General features: G+C 39.4%; 1 protein-coding gene across 5 annotated transcripts in view; it reads right to left on the reverse strand.

Moving 5' to 3' along the window:
• The window catches only part of git1 (G protein-coupled receptor kinase interacting ArfGAP 1), a 204,758-nt gene that overhangs the window by 116,283 nt on the left and 71,426 nt on the right, over positions 1-17,049 (reverse strand). For all 5 annotated transcript variants that reach the window (XM_041197198.1, XM_041197196.1, XM_041197197.1 and 2 more), the window contains exon 2: positions 11,969-12,102. In XM_041197198.1, the coding sequence (XP_041053132.1) occupies positions 11,969-12,102 (134 nt within the window). The remainder of the gene's footprint in view (positions 1-11,968; positions 12,103-17,049) is intronic.

Below are 17,049 nucleotides of genomic sequence, written 5' to 3' on the forward strand. Positions count from 1 at the left end.
ATGCTGCCAGACCTGCTGAGTTTTTCCAGGTAATTCTGTTTTTGTTTTGGATTTCCAGCATCCGCAGTTTTTTGTTTTTTTTATATATATATTTAAGCTATAGAGCAGCACTGGTATATAAAAGCTGAATGCATCTAAGTGGGGAATGATATATAACTAGGAAATTCAGAGATGGAAAGAGAGAGAAAGAGAGAATGCTAATTTCATTCACAGAATGTCATGAAGCTATATATATTATCGGAAAATATTTTTCTTTTAAAATAGAGGTTTAGTCTGTGGGTGTGGTAGTTGGATTAAAGCCAGCTAGTTTGGGTGCTTTGATATGTACTAGGTTTGAGATGTAAACAGAGAGGTAGAGTGCATTTGCATTTTTTGAATAGAGCATTCAAGAAGTGGGGTGAAAACTGATGCTTATCTAGCAGCTACCAAGCCATATGTTTATATTACTAATAAAATTGGTACAATGAGAGGGGTTTTTATTGTTAAAGAGGTTTAGTTCAGAGGTTGGTGATACAATGAGAATTAACATTCAATGGGCAGAGGTAGATATAACTTTAGCAGTTTTTCGGGTGTGCAGAACAGAGGCAATGTGAGATCAAAAGGCAAGCTTCAAGCTTCTAACTGGCTCCACCTTGTGATACATGTTGTAAAAGTTGAACCTGATTATACCTTTGTAATGGTGATTTTGAAATGGATTGGAATGTGGTTGAAGATATTTTATGAATAAAGTATATTTTTGCAAAAATAAAACTGGCTCCACAGGAGCCAAAGTGAAAAGAACCTCATTTTGAATTCGTAAGGTGAAAATGCTTTGCCTGGTTTTTGGTTAAGTATATAGGTTGCTGTTGCCTTAATGGAGATTAGTTTGGGAATTTGTTAAAATTTATGATAGTATGTATATACTATATACACACACACACATACATATACACACACATACACATACACACAGCCACATCATAAAGGACAACACCTTGCTGATTTTAGGATGGATGGAAGAAGGAAGAATCTCATATCCCTACTTATCGAATCATGAATCAAAATCTTTGCCAGTCCCTGCAAGTAGTCTGCTCAAATCAATTGTATTCCAATTCCCCTCTCCCCCTGAAAAAAACAAGGCTTTGTTTTGGAAAAGATCCACTAGAAGAGAGAAGAGGAAACCAAACAAAATAGCAGATTGATACAAGAAATTAGATTTACTAATCTGGTTAGTTAAATCTATCCCATTTGAAAATTAGAAAATACAGCAGACCACTTTAATTATGCAATTATGGTGAAGCAAAAATGTCTTCAACACATTAGGTACAACTCAAAGTTTACACTATATTTAAAACTGATGAAGAACTCCTTTCCAGCAAAGGGAAATAAACAGGATCAGGGTTATCAAGGATAGAATAATTTAAAATAGATGGGGAAACCCTATAAGTATATTTGAATGATATCCACTTCACATTGCATTACATACTTAGTGCATAGGGCACAGAAACAGGCTTTTCAGCTGAAACAGTCCATGCTAGTGTTTATGCTCTACCTGAGACCCCTCCCATCTTTTCTCATCTAAATCTACCATCATAATAATCTATTCCCTTGTCCCTCATATGCTTGCCTCGTCTCCCCTTAAATGCTGAAACGTTTCTATTTGAAGCAGTACTGTAATTTGCTGGTACTTCATGTTCTAGAATTCAGTCCATTTACATCTACATTGTGTGGAGGGTTTCAGAGCATCGATGGCACTTGCATCTGAAATACAAGGGCAGCTGATTCAAAGTTAAAATTGCAACATTAAATTTTCCAATCACAGAACCTCCAGGTGCTGGGAGATGCAGGTAATTCTTCATAAAATGAAGTACATTGTTACCCTAGGCAAGAGGGCTGAGCTCTTAGCTCACCGGAGACAAATGAAAGCAAACAAACCAATCACATCACCAGCAGCTCATTTGTATTTGCCATAACCAGCAGTGACGATGCTTTATTTGTAAGGACAGAATAGCATAAATACAACACAAGAGATGCTTTCCAGTTTATTTTACAGGCCCTCACCAAATTTCTACTCTCCCTTCCTGAAGGCATCATCCCCTTGCTGGGCTAGAGTTTCATTATGCAATGGTCACACTTTGCTACCTCACTCAGTGACCATTATTCACATGAGACTCAACAGCAGGTACTGGCTGGCTGCTTTGTCAAGGATTTCACTGACAAAGCCAAAATGACAGTACAGTTTTTTTAGTTAAGCAAATTTACCCAACGAGCAATTGATTTGCAGAGACAAGAAATTCCCAGATCATAAAATGACAGCACAAAAGGAGGCCATTCAGCCAAACATACCTGGAGATCTGTGCTGAATTAGATCTCAGCTAGAAAGGCAATAAGTCTACCATCAGATTCAGTACCTCAACTGAGGGAAGAGGGTAAAAAAAAAAACAGGAACAAATCCCAGTTCTGACCACCATTAAGCAACCCTCCAATGGAAGTATGCAACCATGGACATGAGGTGAAATCGGGGTGGGGATGGTTTGTCCCAAGTACAATTGTATTGAGCTTTGGTAAGGCCACACCTGGAGTATTGTGCCCAGTTTTTTTTTAATCTCCACATCAAAGGAAGGATATCCTTGTATTAGAGGCTGTACAACAAAGATTCACTTGATTGGTTCCTGGGATGAGGGTCAGCCTATGATGAGAAACGAGTAAATTCATCCTCTACTCTTTGGAATTTGAAGAATGAGAGGCAATTTAGTTGAAATGCATAATACTTTAAAGGGGCTTGGCAAGGTAGACACAAAGAGGTTGTTTCCCATAGCTGGTGATTCAAGAAAAGCAGCCCAAAGATTTATGGAATAATTAACAGTGGAAATTAATTGATGAAAAGAAAACATTTCAGTGACTTGTGCTTTAGGCTGGAATTTCTGATGAAATGTCCTTTTGTAGCCTCTTTTAAAAATATAACTCCTGCTTTGAGGATTTCTATACAATATTGATCTTCTAAGCTGCATTTGCATATAAGCTGCATATTAAATATGCGTAAACATAAACCGGGCACAGTCTCACCAAATGGGGCTGGCCATTTGCGACTAAGAGGAAGGGAATTTTCTTCACTCAGGGGTTGTAAGTCTTTGGAATTCTCTGCCTCAGAGGGTTATGGATGCCCCATTGTTGAGTATAATTTAAGGGAGAGGTGGATAGATTTTTAGTCCCTTAAGGAATCAAGCAATATGGGGAGCAGTCAGAAAAGAGGAGCTGAGCCAGAAGATCAGCCATGATCGTATTCAATGGTGGAGCAGGCTCAAGGGGCCTTATAGTCTACTCTTGCTCCTATTTCTTATGCTCTTGCAATCTAAAAATAGCCTGACACTTCCTGTTAAAGTTTAAATGTGAATAGCAGTTGCTTGAGTAAGGAATAGAGGGCAACTGGTGTCCCCAGCCCAGCACGGGTTTGATGGGGGAGGAATACAAGGGAAGGAGAGAATTCATTAAATTTATCTGGAGAGCCTCATCTAGCCAAAGTGCTTCATTTCAAACAGAAACTGTTTTAGGCTCTTAAGCTGTAGGTTCTTTATTAAGTTCATCTCTATTCATTGTTCGAAGAAGAAACATTCAAAGAATGCAAAGGCAAAAAGTATGCCTATCTTATATTAAATCAAATGTACAAGGAGGACATTTTCTAAAGTATATTTTCAGTGCGCATACAAACTAATTTTCTTTCTTCCCCCATGGCCTTTGGAAGTGCTGTAATTTAAATGTGCAGCTTATATGCAAATGCAGTTTAGAAGATCAATATTGTATAAAAATCCTCAAATCATAGAAGTTATATTTTTAAATGAGGTTACAAAAGGGCATTTCATCAAAAATTCCAACCTAAAGCACAAGTCACTGGAACATTTTCTTTTCTTCAATTAATTTCCACTATTAATTATTCCATAAATCTTTTCTAACATATGCTCAAAAAGTTAGGAATTGTCTTCACACAATGCGAACAGAATGTCTAATCAGTAAGACAACATAGTAAGCCAACAAGACCATTAAATATATAGTAAAGGTTACAAAGAACAAGCAGGTGGGTGAATTTTTCCTCAGCTTCCCTTCTTTCAAATGCTTCTTGGAATTGAATTCTACAATGCTTCAATAAATTCCTCATGCTACTGTGATGAATTATTTACTCCTCTTCCATTCTTGTTCTTATTCTTGCATTTTGATGATCGCTCAGAGTTTTTAAAAGCCCTTAGGAAGTTGTTAATGTCATATCTTCCTCATTATAAATTTGTCAAGAACATTTGACTACAATAAGCAGGCATAACTTGAATAGATTTTCCGGTCTGCACATAGGCCAATGTCATTTCTCAAAACACAAAGGCTGGTTTCCAGTGTACTATCCAATTATCTATCAGGAAGCCTTGAAGCCATCCATGGCTCTATGACCAACTCCCATTGACCTCCAGTGTTGCTTACTCAGAAGTGCACAAGTATTGCATTCTACTTAAGTATGAAACTAGATTTCAAGCCTACCATTGCCAATACCACCAAATTCCGTCCCTTCCTCCTCCAGTCTGATGCAAAAATTCACCAAGATGGGATTTCTGAAAAGCTTTTCTCCACAATTTCCCCAAACCCAGCCATCACAAACTTCTGCAATCCAGCTCTACTTGTCCCACCACACCCCCCCCCCCCACCCCCTTAAACTAGCTTATATTTCACCTCTATTCTATTTTTACTTAGTTCTGTTGAAGGGTCATTCGAACTCGAAACGTTAACTGTATGCCTCTCCACAGATGCTGCCAGACCTGCTGAGTTTTTCCAGGTATTTTTGTTTTTGTTCTGCTAACTCAACTTTGCCGCCCCAGGCTTCACTGCATGAAATTCTGCATTATGACCTGGGCCTTGTCCATCTCTGCTAGACTCTTCTTCAGTGAATAGGTTTCAAAATTCTCATTTTAATTTTCAAATCTATCCACAGCCCCTCTCCAACCCTTTTGGGAAATTTCTGCAGCAACATGTCACAACCCATACATTGTCCCAGGGTCAGTAGGTTACTGCTTGTTCTGTTCATCATCTCAAAAATCCATTGCAGGCAACCCCTTCAGCCATTGTTTTTCTGCTTTCTGGATTTATCTTCAAAAACTGTTCCACCTTGCTACTTCTCTACCTTTCTTCAAGCCTCTTAAAAGCCTTCATCTCTTTCACCTAACATTTAGTCTCCTCCCCTGCTCATCAGTCCTCACAGTTTAGCCTTGTCAATTGATCAGACTTTTTAAAAAGCTTGAGCAGGGCTTAATTAATGCAAGGTGTACTTTTCCCAACCTCATTTGACTTGCTTCTTAAATGCACTGCCACAATTTCCTAAAACAATTTTAACAAGTGGATTTTTGAAAAGCTGGCGGACCTTTCTCCATTTTTTTTTGGTGTAGGCAAGCCAATGCAGGGTTCAGCGAGTTAACCTTTGGCTACTATGTACTACGTACCAATAGCTTGCCCAGGAATCCAAATTCTACCAGGCATCAGAAGTATACGTTCACAAAGACAAGGAGCACACTACCAAATAGTAATTGTAAAGATCTAATAATACTTTAAGCTTTGCTTTATACAAATAGTTTGGAAAAAAGTGCAGATTGGATTCAATATATCAGCTCACAAGCCATCATAGTTAATTAGTGGTGCTAATGAAGGTGCACCCCAAAACCCTGCCTTTGGTATTTCAAAAACGCCCTTGAATATAAAGCAGGTTACAATCCATTAAAAAGAGTATGAGCTGACAAACTATTTACTTTTCCCTACCAATCCTAAAATTTTGGTGAAACAATTCTAATCTAATGTAATTTATTTCTCTCCACTGCTCTTTTTAGTAGTTTACCACGTTATGGAATAATGCAGAACCGAAAATCACACACCCAAGTTATTTTTAAAACTGATGCAACTCCATTTCAGTTGTGAACATGTGCTTGCATGCAACAAAAGTACAATTTCATTTTAGATCCACCTTGAAATTACAAACAGCTTACTTTCACAAGACGTACCTGATTTCAATGAGATACTTGACTATACACACATAACTGATGCCTGCTAGTACACATTTCAAAGATATTTTAAAGAATGAACTCTGCTAACTCAACTCTCTTTCAAGGATAAATAAAGCTGTTTACGGGCAAAAATGACATGAACTACAAGGAACTGACCCAAAGTTTAACTGAAACAAAGTTTGCCGAAGTTGACTTGTTTTTACACAATCTTTCAAATACAATCTTGGCCTTCACATAATGGGAGGTGGTTTGGTTCTTAAAACAATTTTATATTGCTGCAAAAAGCACCAAGGTAGAAGTGCTCAGCTGTAGACTTATCATTTCTGAGCATGCTCTCCTGGTTTTCATTCACCACTGTATTAATGAGCACTATTAGACCTTTTGAAGAGCCAATAGGAAGAATGTCTTCACATTCTACACCTCGGGTCTACATGCTCAACACACTGGAAAAGTAGTCCTAGATAATGTCGGAAGATTGGAGTATGCCTTTTTTTTCATATTAAAAGTACTTCCATCTCTGCTGGTGCAGTGTCCTTGTTGCCACGAGTAAGTCAATATGAACCAAGACATTAGAATTAATCTGCACCATCAATAAACATCTCTAATGATTTACTTTGTTCAATTTGTCTTCCTTACTTTGGACTCCAGAATAGTGAAGGAGGATCATTTGTTATTTTATTACACATTATTCAGAGCAGATCATTTTAATTCTACATGACTACTCCTACAATAAGTCAATTTTTAATTCAAGAGTAGTGCTCCTGCTGGTCTTCTGACATTCGTTTCTCCTCTCTCTACAATTCTAGGAGAATGAGTGCATTACAGAAATATTTCAGGAGTAACCATTGGATTATGTAGCAATGGGTCCTGTGGAGCCTTGTCCCATAATAAGCCAACTCCTTTAAGAAAAAAATAAATTGAATAAAATGATCATCTTCAACTATGTACCTTGCATGCACCTGCCCATGACAATGCTTCATTATTCATTCTTTGCTTTATTAGAGGCCAATCTTACAGCTAGCAAACCCCTCCTCATTCTCTTCCAGACTACAATCTTGGTACCTCCTTCCTCATCTCAAAACTTCCTATAATCCTTCAATATATTTCTATAAAGTCTGTATTTCATAAAGGACTGTCTCTTTGCATGTTTAATTTCTCTTATACAGTCGATGCTTCAACTTGGAATAAATGTGATCACTGTCATAGAGGATGAATAATGAAGAAGAAAGCTACTCCCTTTGATAATTCAAGCAGCACCCAGTAGGCACGAACAAAGCAAATCAATCAAAAAGGAGCATCTAACCCCAGGAAAATAACTCAAATCCTTATTTGAAAACAGGAGAATGAAAAATTACTCAAGATGTCCGACACATGGATTCTTCATCAGCATTCAATTCACATGTCATTTTTCTCCCACTAATGTTGCAGGATGCTCACTTTAAGGCATGACATGAAGTAAATAATTAAATAAACTTCATTATTTTTCCAAAAACTAGTTACTTAACTATACTGAATAAAAACTCAATTTTTAGGTTTACTTGAAAGAATATTTAGATTTAATTGAGTGAAAGCATACATTTTACGTATACATTTTACAATCTAAGTTTCCTCTATGGGTTAACTACAGTATCCATTATTGTTTGCAAAATAATGTGCAACATAATATTCATGCCATACAAATGGCATGCAATGGCCATCGCCAACATGAGAGAATCCAGCTAGTTCCTCTTGACATTCAATAGCGTTACCAGTACTGAATGCCCCACCAACAACATTGCCTGGAAATTTAACTGGACTAGCCAAATAAATACTGCAGCTACAAAAGCAGGTCAGAGGCTGGGATGCCTGTGGGAAGTCATGCCCGACTTCCCAAAACCTGTCCATTATCTACAAAGCCCATGTCAGGAGTGTGATGGAATACTTTCCACTTGGCTGGATGAGTGCTGTTCCAACACCACTCCATGGGCTTAACATGATCAGGACATGGGCTTGACTGGCACCCCATCCACCATCGTTTCACTCTCGAGTCACAGATCATCCTGATGTGCAATATATTGCATGCCATTCCTTCATTGGGAATCAAAATCCTAGAACTCCCTCCCTGTGCACATATCAGTGCCACATTAACCACAGCAGTTCAAGATGGCAGCTCAGCATCATCTTCAAGGGAAAGTAGGGATGGCCACAAATGCTGGCTTTGACCACATGTGACACCCACATCCCACATGAACATGAACAAATAAAAAATATATTGAATTGACCAAGGAAGGAATTACAGTTAAAAATAATATTGGTAACAGCCGTTGATTTACCAACATGTTGCAACCCAGAGAGGCCATAGGGGAACTTGTGCTTGCAAATTCACATCTCTGATCAATTATTGGACTGAGAGGGAAGAGGAGGGGGCGCCTTGGGTATTCAACATCTGATTATTCATTGAAAACCATAAACCAAATTTATAACTGACCATTGGGCTCTCAGCTACTAACATATGAATAAATCTAATTAGGACAATTAAATATAGAATACAATTCACTATATAAAGACAGTCTAGTGGTCTTGCAAAATAAAATGATCCCAGTCTGAGATCCTGACTAAGGTACATGTATGAAGAGGTCAAGTGCAGCAGAACCTCAGGAACCTAACCAGATTGACTGAAAAATTAATTAGAATATTACAGGAACAGGCTCCTGCAGAATGAACAATCAGTTAGTCAAAAGGTCAATGCATTAGTCATCAATGAAAATACAGAAGTGTATCAGCAGCCTTTTACCTAATGAGTGTTGGCATCCTTTTCTGCTCTCATGGACCAACTAGATACTTGGGGTCCAACCACCAAAACATCTGGTTAATTATCAGTAACCTCTATAGCAAACATGCTGACGTGTTAATAGCATATTTCCATTTAGAGCTTGCAACTCAAAATACCATAGTAAAGATACAGCTTTCCATCAGCACAGCAGGTCATGTACATGCTGCTATGTTATTTCTAAGGCCATTATGCCTTTAGCCAGATTTATTTTACTGCAGCATCACATTTAACCAGTTTATAATTTCAGTACTCTGCACAATACATTCACAGACCAGTTACCTATTTCATACAAAAAAATACTAAGAGCTCTCAAAATCAATCTCCTGAAAAAAAGATTTTTTCTAAAATCTGCCAAAATATACCACTACAATCATCAGAGATATCTGCACTCCTCTAATTCTGGTCTCGTCAGCATTCCTGATTTTAACTGTCCAACACTGGTGGCCTTGCCTTCACTTCACCAGGTCCTAACCTTTGGAACTCCTTCTCCAAGCCTCTCTACCTCGCTTTCCTTCTTTAAGACATTCAAAACCTCCCTCTTTGATCAAGCTTTTGTTCATCTGCCCTAATAATACTAAGTATTGGTGCCTTATTTTGTTTTTTAATGCTCCGTGACGTGCATTGGGACATTTTATTACATTAAGGATGTGATATAAATACAAGTTGTTATTTCAATAGGTTCTTAAAGTATAACTGCTGTGCTGGAGAACAGAATTGAAAGGTTTAGCAGAGAGGGAAATTAGTTAATTATTTATTCCTTTCCTACAATTGAATCGGTGTGTCCCTGAAGCGTCTCTTGCAACGTAGCACAGAGCTTTGACATTATCCACACAATTAATCTCATTTGGCGGGGAGTATAATATATATAGGAATATAATAATTTCTACATATTTTCAACTTGTTACAACATTACAAGATCTGCTTCACTCCGAGTGAAGCCAGAGCAAAGTAGCAATTAAAAAGCTTAAGATTACATGAAAGGAAGGGGAAATACTTAAGCAGGAAAATCACAGCAACAGCCATATGGCTCTGGTGGCCCTCAAATGTCACTTAAGGGAACATTTTTCATGCACCAAGAAAAAGGACACTCAGGTCATTCAATGCAGGACAGAATAAGAGAAATTTAGCCCAATGAGTTTCTAGAGCAACAAAAATGAAACTGTATACTCTGGAATAGATCATTTTCCAACTTTTATTTACATGTCATTTGCCTTCTGGGCTAAAAAGAGAGCTTTACGTGGATAACCTAGTATTTACAAGTTCATGCTTAAATAGAAATTAAACTTTTTCCTTTTGCCCCTAGTATTTACTTTTAAACACTTTATATAGAATAAAATTACAATTTGAACACCATCTTCTAAAAAAAACTAGAGCCTTGAATACATAAAAGCTGCAACTCTCTGCAGTTCTAACCGTCCTTTCTATACAACCAAAAAGCCATAAAAAAATGCTCTCTTTAACATGGGGTGTGAGGTCCTTAATTGAAGAAGCAATAGCTGAGAGAAAATGCGAAGGGGAAGAAGGGCTTTGAGCTCTTGTACACAAAATCTCAAAGTTTGCCCCCTTCCTTGATGTTGAACTACTTCTATATGCCACGCTTCATTGCTCATTCAAGAAAATGGAGCATGGCCACCCGCTTTATACCTGCCACTCTGTTCCACAGCTGGTCTCAGTAAATTTACGAATTCCTATGGGAACACTGCCGGACCATTGCTAAGTGGATGCTGTTCTAACTTCACTGCTGGAATCAACGACTCATTTGAAGGTCATCCTCAGATGATCATCCTCCACCATTTCCGCCAACTCCAGCATGCTGCCACCACCAAACACATCTTCCGTTCACCCCACCGTCGGCATTCCGTAGGGACCGTTCCCTCCGGCACTCCCTGATCCACTCCTCCATCACCCCCTACAGCTCAACCCCCTCCCACAACACCTTCTCATGCAACCGCAGAAGGTGCAACACCTGCTTCCCCCCTCCTCACCATCCAAGGGCCCAAACACTTCTTTCAAGTGAAGCAGCACTTCACTTGCACTTCCCTCAATTTAGTCTACTGCATTCGCTGCTCCCAATGCTGCCTCCTCTACATTGGAGAGACCAAATGCAGACTGGGTGACCACTCTGCGGAACACCATCAGTCTGTCCGCAAGCATGCCCCAGACCTCCCTGTCGCTTGCCATTTCAACACACCACCCTGCTCTCATGCCCACAGGTCCACCCTTGGCCTGCTGCATTGTTCCAGTGAAGCTCAACGCAAACTGGAGGGACAACACCTCACCTTTCAATTAGGCACCTTGCAGCCTTCCGGACTTAACATTGAGTTCAACAACTTCAGATCATGAACTCCCTCCTCCATCCGCACCCCCTTTTCCTAATAATTTATAATTTAAAAAATATATTTTTCTTTTCCCACCTATTTCTATTATTTTTAAATGTGTTTCCATCCATTGTTTTATTTCTACCTTTTAGCCTATTTCAATCCCTCCCCCTCCATCCCACCAGGGCCATCTGTTACTTGCTTGTCCTGCTTTCTACCCTTAATGTCACCATTAGCACCTTCCTTAGCTAATATCACCACCGTCAACACCCCTTTGTCCTTTTGTCGATGACATCTTTGGCAATCTCTTCTTTGCCTCCACCTATCACTGGCCCTCTATCCAGCTCTACCTGTCCCACCCCCCTCAACCAGCTTATATTTCACATAATTTCTATTTTTCCTTAGTTCTGATAAAAAATCATACAGACTCAAAACGTTAACTGCATTTCTCTCTGCAGATGCTGTCAGACCTGCTGAGTTTTTCCAGCTATTTTTGTTTTGTTTCAGAATTCCAGCATCCACAGTATTTTGCTTTTAACTCATTTGAGAAAATTACCAACATTAATTTGTGCTCTATCACTCATACACAAGCATAACAATGTAATAGATACCATAAGATTTTGTTCTCTTTACATATCTATTAATATTTGAAAGACAAGAGTTAAACCTTTTAGCATTCAGTTATACAATCAAAGTCATGAGATCCTTTCATCCTACGAGAAGTTAAGAGTAGATAAGTTCAAGAAAATACACCCTTTAAAACTATCTTTACTCTACAAACCCATAAGTGAGAATAGCTGAGACAAATCTCACTTTCACACATTACTCACATGTAAGAGAGTTGGAGACCATGAGCTGTGCCGGAGGTGTTTCACCATTGAAATGTGTCGACCAAGGCTACGGTGAACACTGCAACATTCATCACAAACTAGTACTCCACGGTTAATCGATGCCCAACCAGGATCTGTGCAGATTACAATATGCAGTTAGTGGATATGCACTACAATTAAGGAATCAGTTTTTAAACAACAACGTAAATGTAAATGTTTAATCCTTGTTGAGCTAGTGAAACTGAAATAGGTTTACAGGAGGAGCAATTTATAGGATTACATGCACGCTAATCATTGGAAACAGCATGCTGTAGACAGAGCTAAGCAACCCCACAATCAATGGATCAAATTAAAGCTCTACAGTCCTGCCACATGCTGTCAGGAATGTTGGTGGACAACTGAACGATTAATTGAGGAAACTCTGAGTATTACCATCGTGGACTCCCCCACTAATGACATCCTGGGCATCACCATTGACTAGAAAATTAACTCTGAGCTATTTAAACACTATGGCTACAAGAACAAGTAAAAGCTGGGTATTCTCCAGCAAGTTATACAACTGACTCCCCAAAGCCTTTCCATCATCAACTGTACAAGGCACAAGTCAGGAGTGTGATGGAATACTACCCACATGTCTGGGTGAGTGTAGCTCCAAAAACATTCAAGAAGCCTGACACTATTCAAGACAAAGCAGTCAGCTTGATCGGCACCCCACCATCACCTTAACATTCTTTCCACCACTGGCACACTGTGGCAGCAGTTTGTACGATCTACAAAATGCACTGCAGCAACTTGCCTAGTCTTCTTCAACAGCAGCTTGCAAACTTGCACCCTCTACTACTTGGGGAAAAAAAAGGGCAGCAACTTCTACTTGCACCACTTTCAAGCTCCCCTCCAAGTCTGAATTGGAAATATATTGCCATGCCTTCATCTTGCTGGGTCAAAATCCTGGAACTCACTTCCTAACAGGGCTACATAAGAATATGAGAAACAGGAGTACAACATCATAAGGACCCTCGAGTTTACTCAGATTATGGCTGATCTTCTGCCTCAAATCAACTTTCCCATATCCTTTGATTCACAGACAAAAAGTCTGTCTATTTCAGCCACGGATGAAGCATCCATAAACCTCTGCAGCAGAGGATTCGAAAGATTCAAAACCCTGAGTGAAGAAATTTCTCACCATCTCAGTTCTAAATGATCGACCTCTTATTTTGAGATTGTACCCACTGTACTAGATTCCCTATCCAGGGGAAACAATTTTTCAGCATCTATCATTCCTTGCACGTCTATAAGATTCTCTCGCATTCTTCTCAACTCTGGAGAGTAAAGATCCAATTTACTCAGTCTCTCCCCATCTCACCCCAGGAACTAATCTAGTGAATCGCCCCTGTCTGCTTCCAATGCAAGTATATCCTTCTTAAATATGAAGCTTAAAATGGTGCACAGTATTCCAGTTGTGGTCTCACCAAAGACCTATACAACTTTAACAGCAAGACCTCCTTATTCTTGTACTCCAATCCTCTTGCAATAAAAGCCAACATGCCATTTGCTTGCTGTACCTGCATGCTAATTTTCTGTATTCCTTGTACGAGTGCAGTTATGTCCCTCTGAACATCATTTACAAATTCCATACCTTTAAAAAAAAATTCTGCTTTTCTATTCTTATGACTAAAGTGAATAACTTCACACTTCTCCACATTATATTCCATCTGCCAAATTGCTGCTCACTCGCTTGACCTGTCTATATTTCTTTGCAATCTCTTTGTGCCCTCCTGACAGCTTACATTCCCACCTAGCTTTGGATTAATTACTCTCGGTCTCCTTGCCCAAGTCATTAATATAGATTGTAAATAGCTGAGGCCACAGCACTGATCCTTGCAGGACTCCCACTAGTTACAGCCAACCAACTTGAAAATGCCCTGTTTATCACTACTCTGCTTCTCATCTATTAACAAATTGCCTATCCATGTTAACGTATTATCTCCAACTCAATGAGCCCTTATCTTACCTATAAACCTTTCATTTAGAAACATAGAAAAGGAGGAGGAATAGGTCATTTGGCCCTCCACCATTCAATATGATTGATCATGGCTGATCCTCTCTCTCAACGCCATATTCCCCCACTTTCCCCATATCCCTTGATGCCTTTAGAGTCTAGAAATCTATTCCCTTCTTAAATATATTCAGTGTCTTGGCCTCCACAGCCTTCTGTGATAGAGAATTCCACAGGTTCACCACCCTCAGTGAAGAAGTTTATCATCTCAGTCCTAAATGGCCCTGAAACGGTGACCCCTTTTTCCAGAACCCCCCCCCACCCCAGCCACAGGAAACACCATCCCTGCATCCAATCTGTCCAGTCGTGTCCGAATTTTATACATTTCAATGAGGTCCCCTCTCATTCTTCTAAACTCCAGTGAATATAGGCCTAGTCGACCCAATCTCTCCTCACCCTGCCACCCCAGGAATGAGTCTGGTGAACCTTTGCTGCCCTCACTATACGTCAAGTATATCTTTTCTTAGGTAAGGAGACCAAAACTGCACACAATACTCCAGGTGTGCTCTCACCAAAGCCCTGTACAGCTGCAGCAGGACATCCTTGTTCCTGTACTTCAACCCTCTTGCAACAAAGGCTAACATGCCATTTGCCTTCCTAACTGCTTGCTACAGCTGCATGCTTGCTTTCAGTGATTGGTGTACAAGGACACCCAGGTCCCTTTGTACATCAACATTTCCCAATCTTAAATAATACTCTGCCATTCTGTTTTGCCTATCAAAGTGGATAACTTCACACATATCCACGTTAAACTGCATCTGCCATGTACTTGGTCACTCACTCAACTTATCTAAATCGCCTTGAAGCCTCTTAGCATTCTTCTAACTATTCACATTCCCATCTAGTTTGTGTCATCAGCAAACTTGGAATATTATGTCCCCCATCTAAATCATTAATATACAGTGTGAATAGCTGGGGCCCAAGCACCGATCCCTGCGGTACCTCACGAGTAACCACCTGCCACTCCGAAAAAGACCCATTAATTCCTACTCTGTTTCCTATCTGTTAATCAATTCTCAATCCACGTTAATATATTACACCCAATCCCATGTGCTTTGATTTTACACACTAACATCTTACATGGGACTTTCTCAAAAACTTTCTGAAAATCCAAATACACCACATCCACTGGTTCTCCCTCAACTAACCAACTAGTTATGCCCTCAAAAAACTTCAGTAGGTTTGTCAAAAATAATTTTCCTTTCAAAAATCTATGTTTTGTCTAATCCCATTGATATTTCTAAGTGTCCTGTTATCACATGCTTTTCATAGACTCTAGCATTTTCTCTACAATGATGTTAAGCTAACCGATCTGTAATTCCGTTTTCTCCTTCCCTCCTTTTTTAAATAGTGGGGTTGCATCTGGCACCTTATCGAATGACTTTTGGAAATCCAAGTACACAACATTTTCTAGCTCCCCTTTATCTACCCGACTAATTACATCCTCAAAAAACCCTAATAAATTTGTCAAAAACGATTTCCCTTTTGTTAAACCATGTTGACTCTGTCTGATCATACTATGATTTCCTAAATGCACTAAGACTTCGTTAATAAATTCCAGCGCTTTTGATTAGTGAAGACAGGTTAACTGGCGAGATGATCCCCGTTTTCTCTCCTCCATACAAAATTTAAGATACAGAAGGTCATTCAGCCCATCATATCCATGCTTGCCTGCAAAGTTACCCAACCTAATTCCACCTTCCTGCACTGGGTCTGGGAGGCCTGCAGCCTTCTTTCCTTGAATAGCAGAACTACATTAACTATCGTTCAATCCTCTGAGACTATTCTAGAATCTAGGGAATTTTGAACAATCATAACCAATGCATCCACCATCTCTTCATCTGCCTCTTTTAGAACCCTAGGATGTAGGCCATCAGATCCTGGGGATTTGTTGGTGTTTAGTCCTTTAAAATTTCTCTAATACTCATTCTCTGCTGATATTAATTACTTAAAAGGTTCTCACTCTTATTACCTGAAATGGAGGGTAACCAAGGGTATGTAATTTGCATCTTCTACTGTAAAAGACATATGTAAAAATTTGTTCAATGTCTCTGCTGTAGAAGCAACTTCGCCATGTGGATTGTAGCAGCTCACTACCACCTAGGATGGAGGCAGCTTCAATCGTGGCTTTTGAAAGGGCATTGGATATTATCAGAAGAGAAAAAGATTTTCAGGGCTATAAAGGAAAAGGTAGGGGAGTGGGGCTAGCTGAATAGCTCTTACAGAGAGCTGGAATGGACACAATGAACCAAATGGCCGCCTTCTGTGCTGTTACCATTCTATGATTCTCAAGGGCAACTTAGGATGGGGCAATAAACACTGGCCTTGTCAGTGATTCTTCCATGCCCATGAATGAATAAAACAAATACTCCGAAAGCAGTCATAAAAATGATTATATCCACCCTTCAACTTGCAGCTTACCGGTTACCAAAACACAGTGTTAAAAAAACAGAAATAGGAACAGGCAAAACAAAGATAAACAGAACTACACAAAAACAACCCAAAGACAAAACTGTTTGCCCATGAGCACCATCACCTAAGGTTATCCAATTTATTCTGCATTTCACGGCATAGCTTTCTTGAGGCAGAATCTCCTCTGACTTACCATTTGCAGTGCCACTGGAGAATTGCCATGCTTTTTGAAAAAAAAATACACCTTTTAAAAATAAAAACCTTTTAAATTCAGCACTTATTGCTATACAAGAGACAAGGTTTTTCAGGTTAACCCCTCTTGCCCACTTTGGGTGCAGCAACATGGGAGTTAGTTATACACAGAAAAACTGGTCACAAAGCGAGGGAGAAGTTTCACCTATGCAGCTGAGTGGCAGGCAATCTTTTTTTTAAACATCTGGAACGTAAGAAATAGCAGGAGGACTGGCCCATCGAGTCTGATCTGCCACTCATTAAGATCATGACTGAATTTAAGGAGTTCTAACAACATAAGGAAAATGAGTCTATACAGATCCTTAGTCTTCGTAGCAGTAAAGGCCATCTTGGTATAAGTTAGTACTCTATTGTACCTATT

Source organism: Carcharodon carcharias, chromosome 10 (assembly GCF_017639515.1).
Source record: "Carcharodon carcharias isolate sCarCar2 chromosome 10, sCarCar2.pri, whole genome shotgun sequence".
In the NCBI taxonomy this organism is placed as follows: domain Eukaryota; kingdom Metazoa; phylum Chordata; class Chondrichthyes; order Lamniformes; family Lamnidae; genus Carcharodon; species Carcharodon carcharias.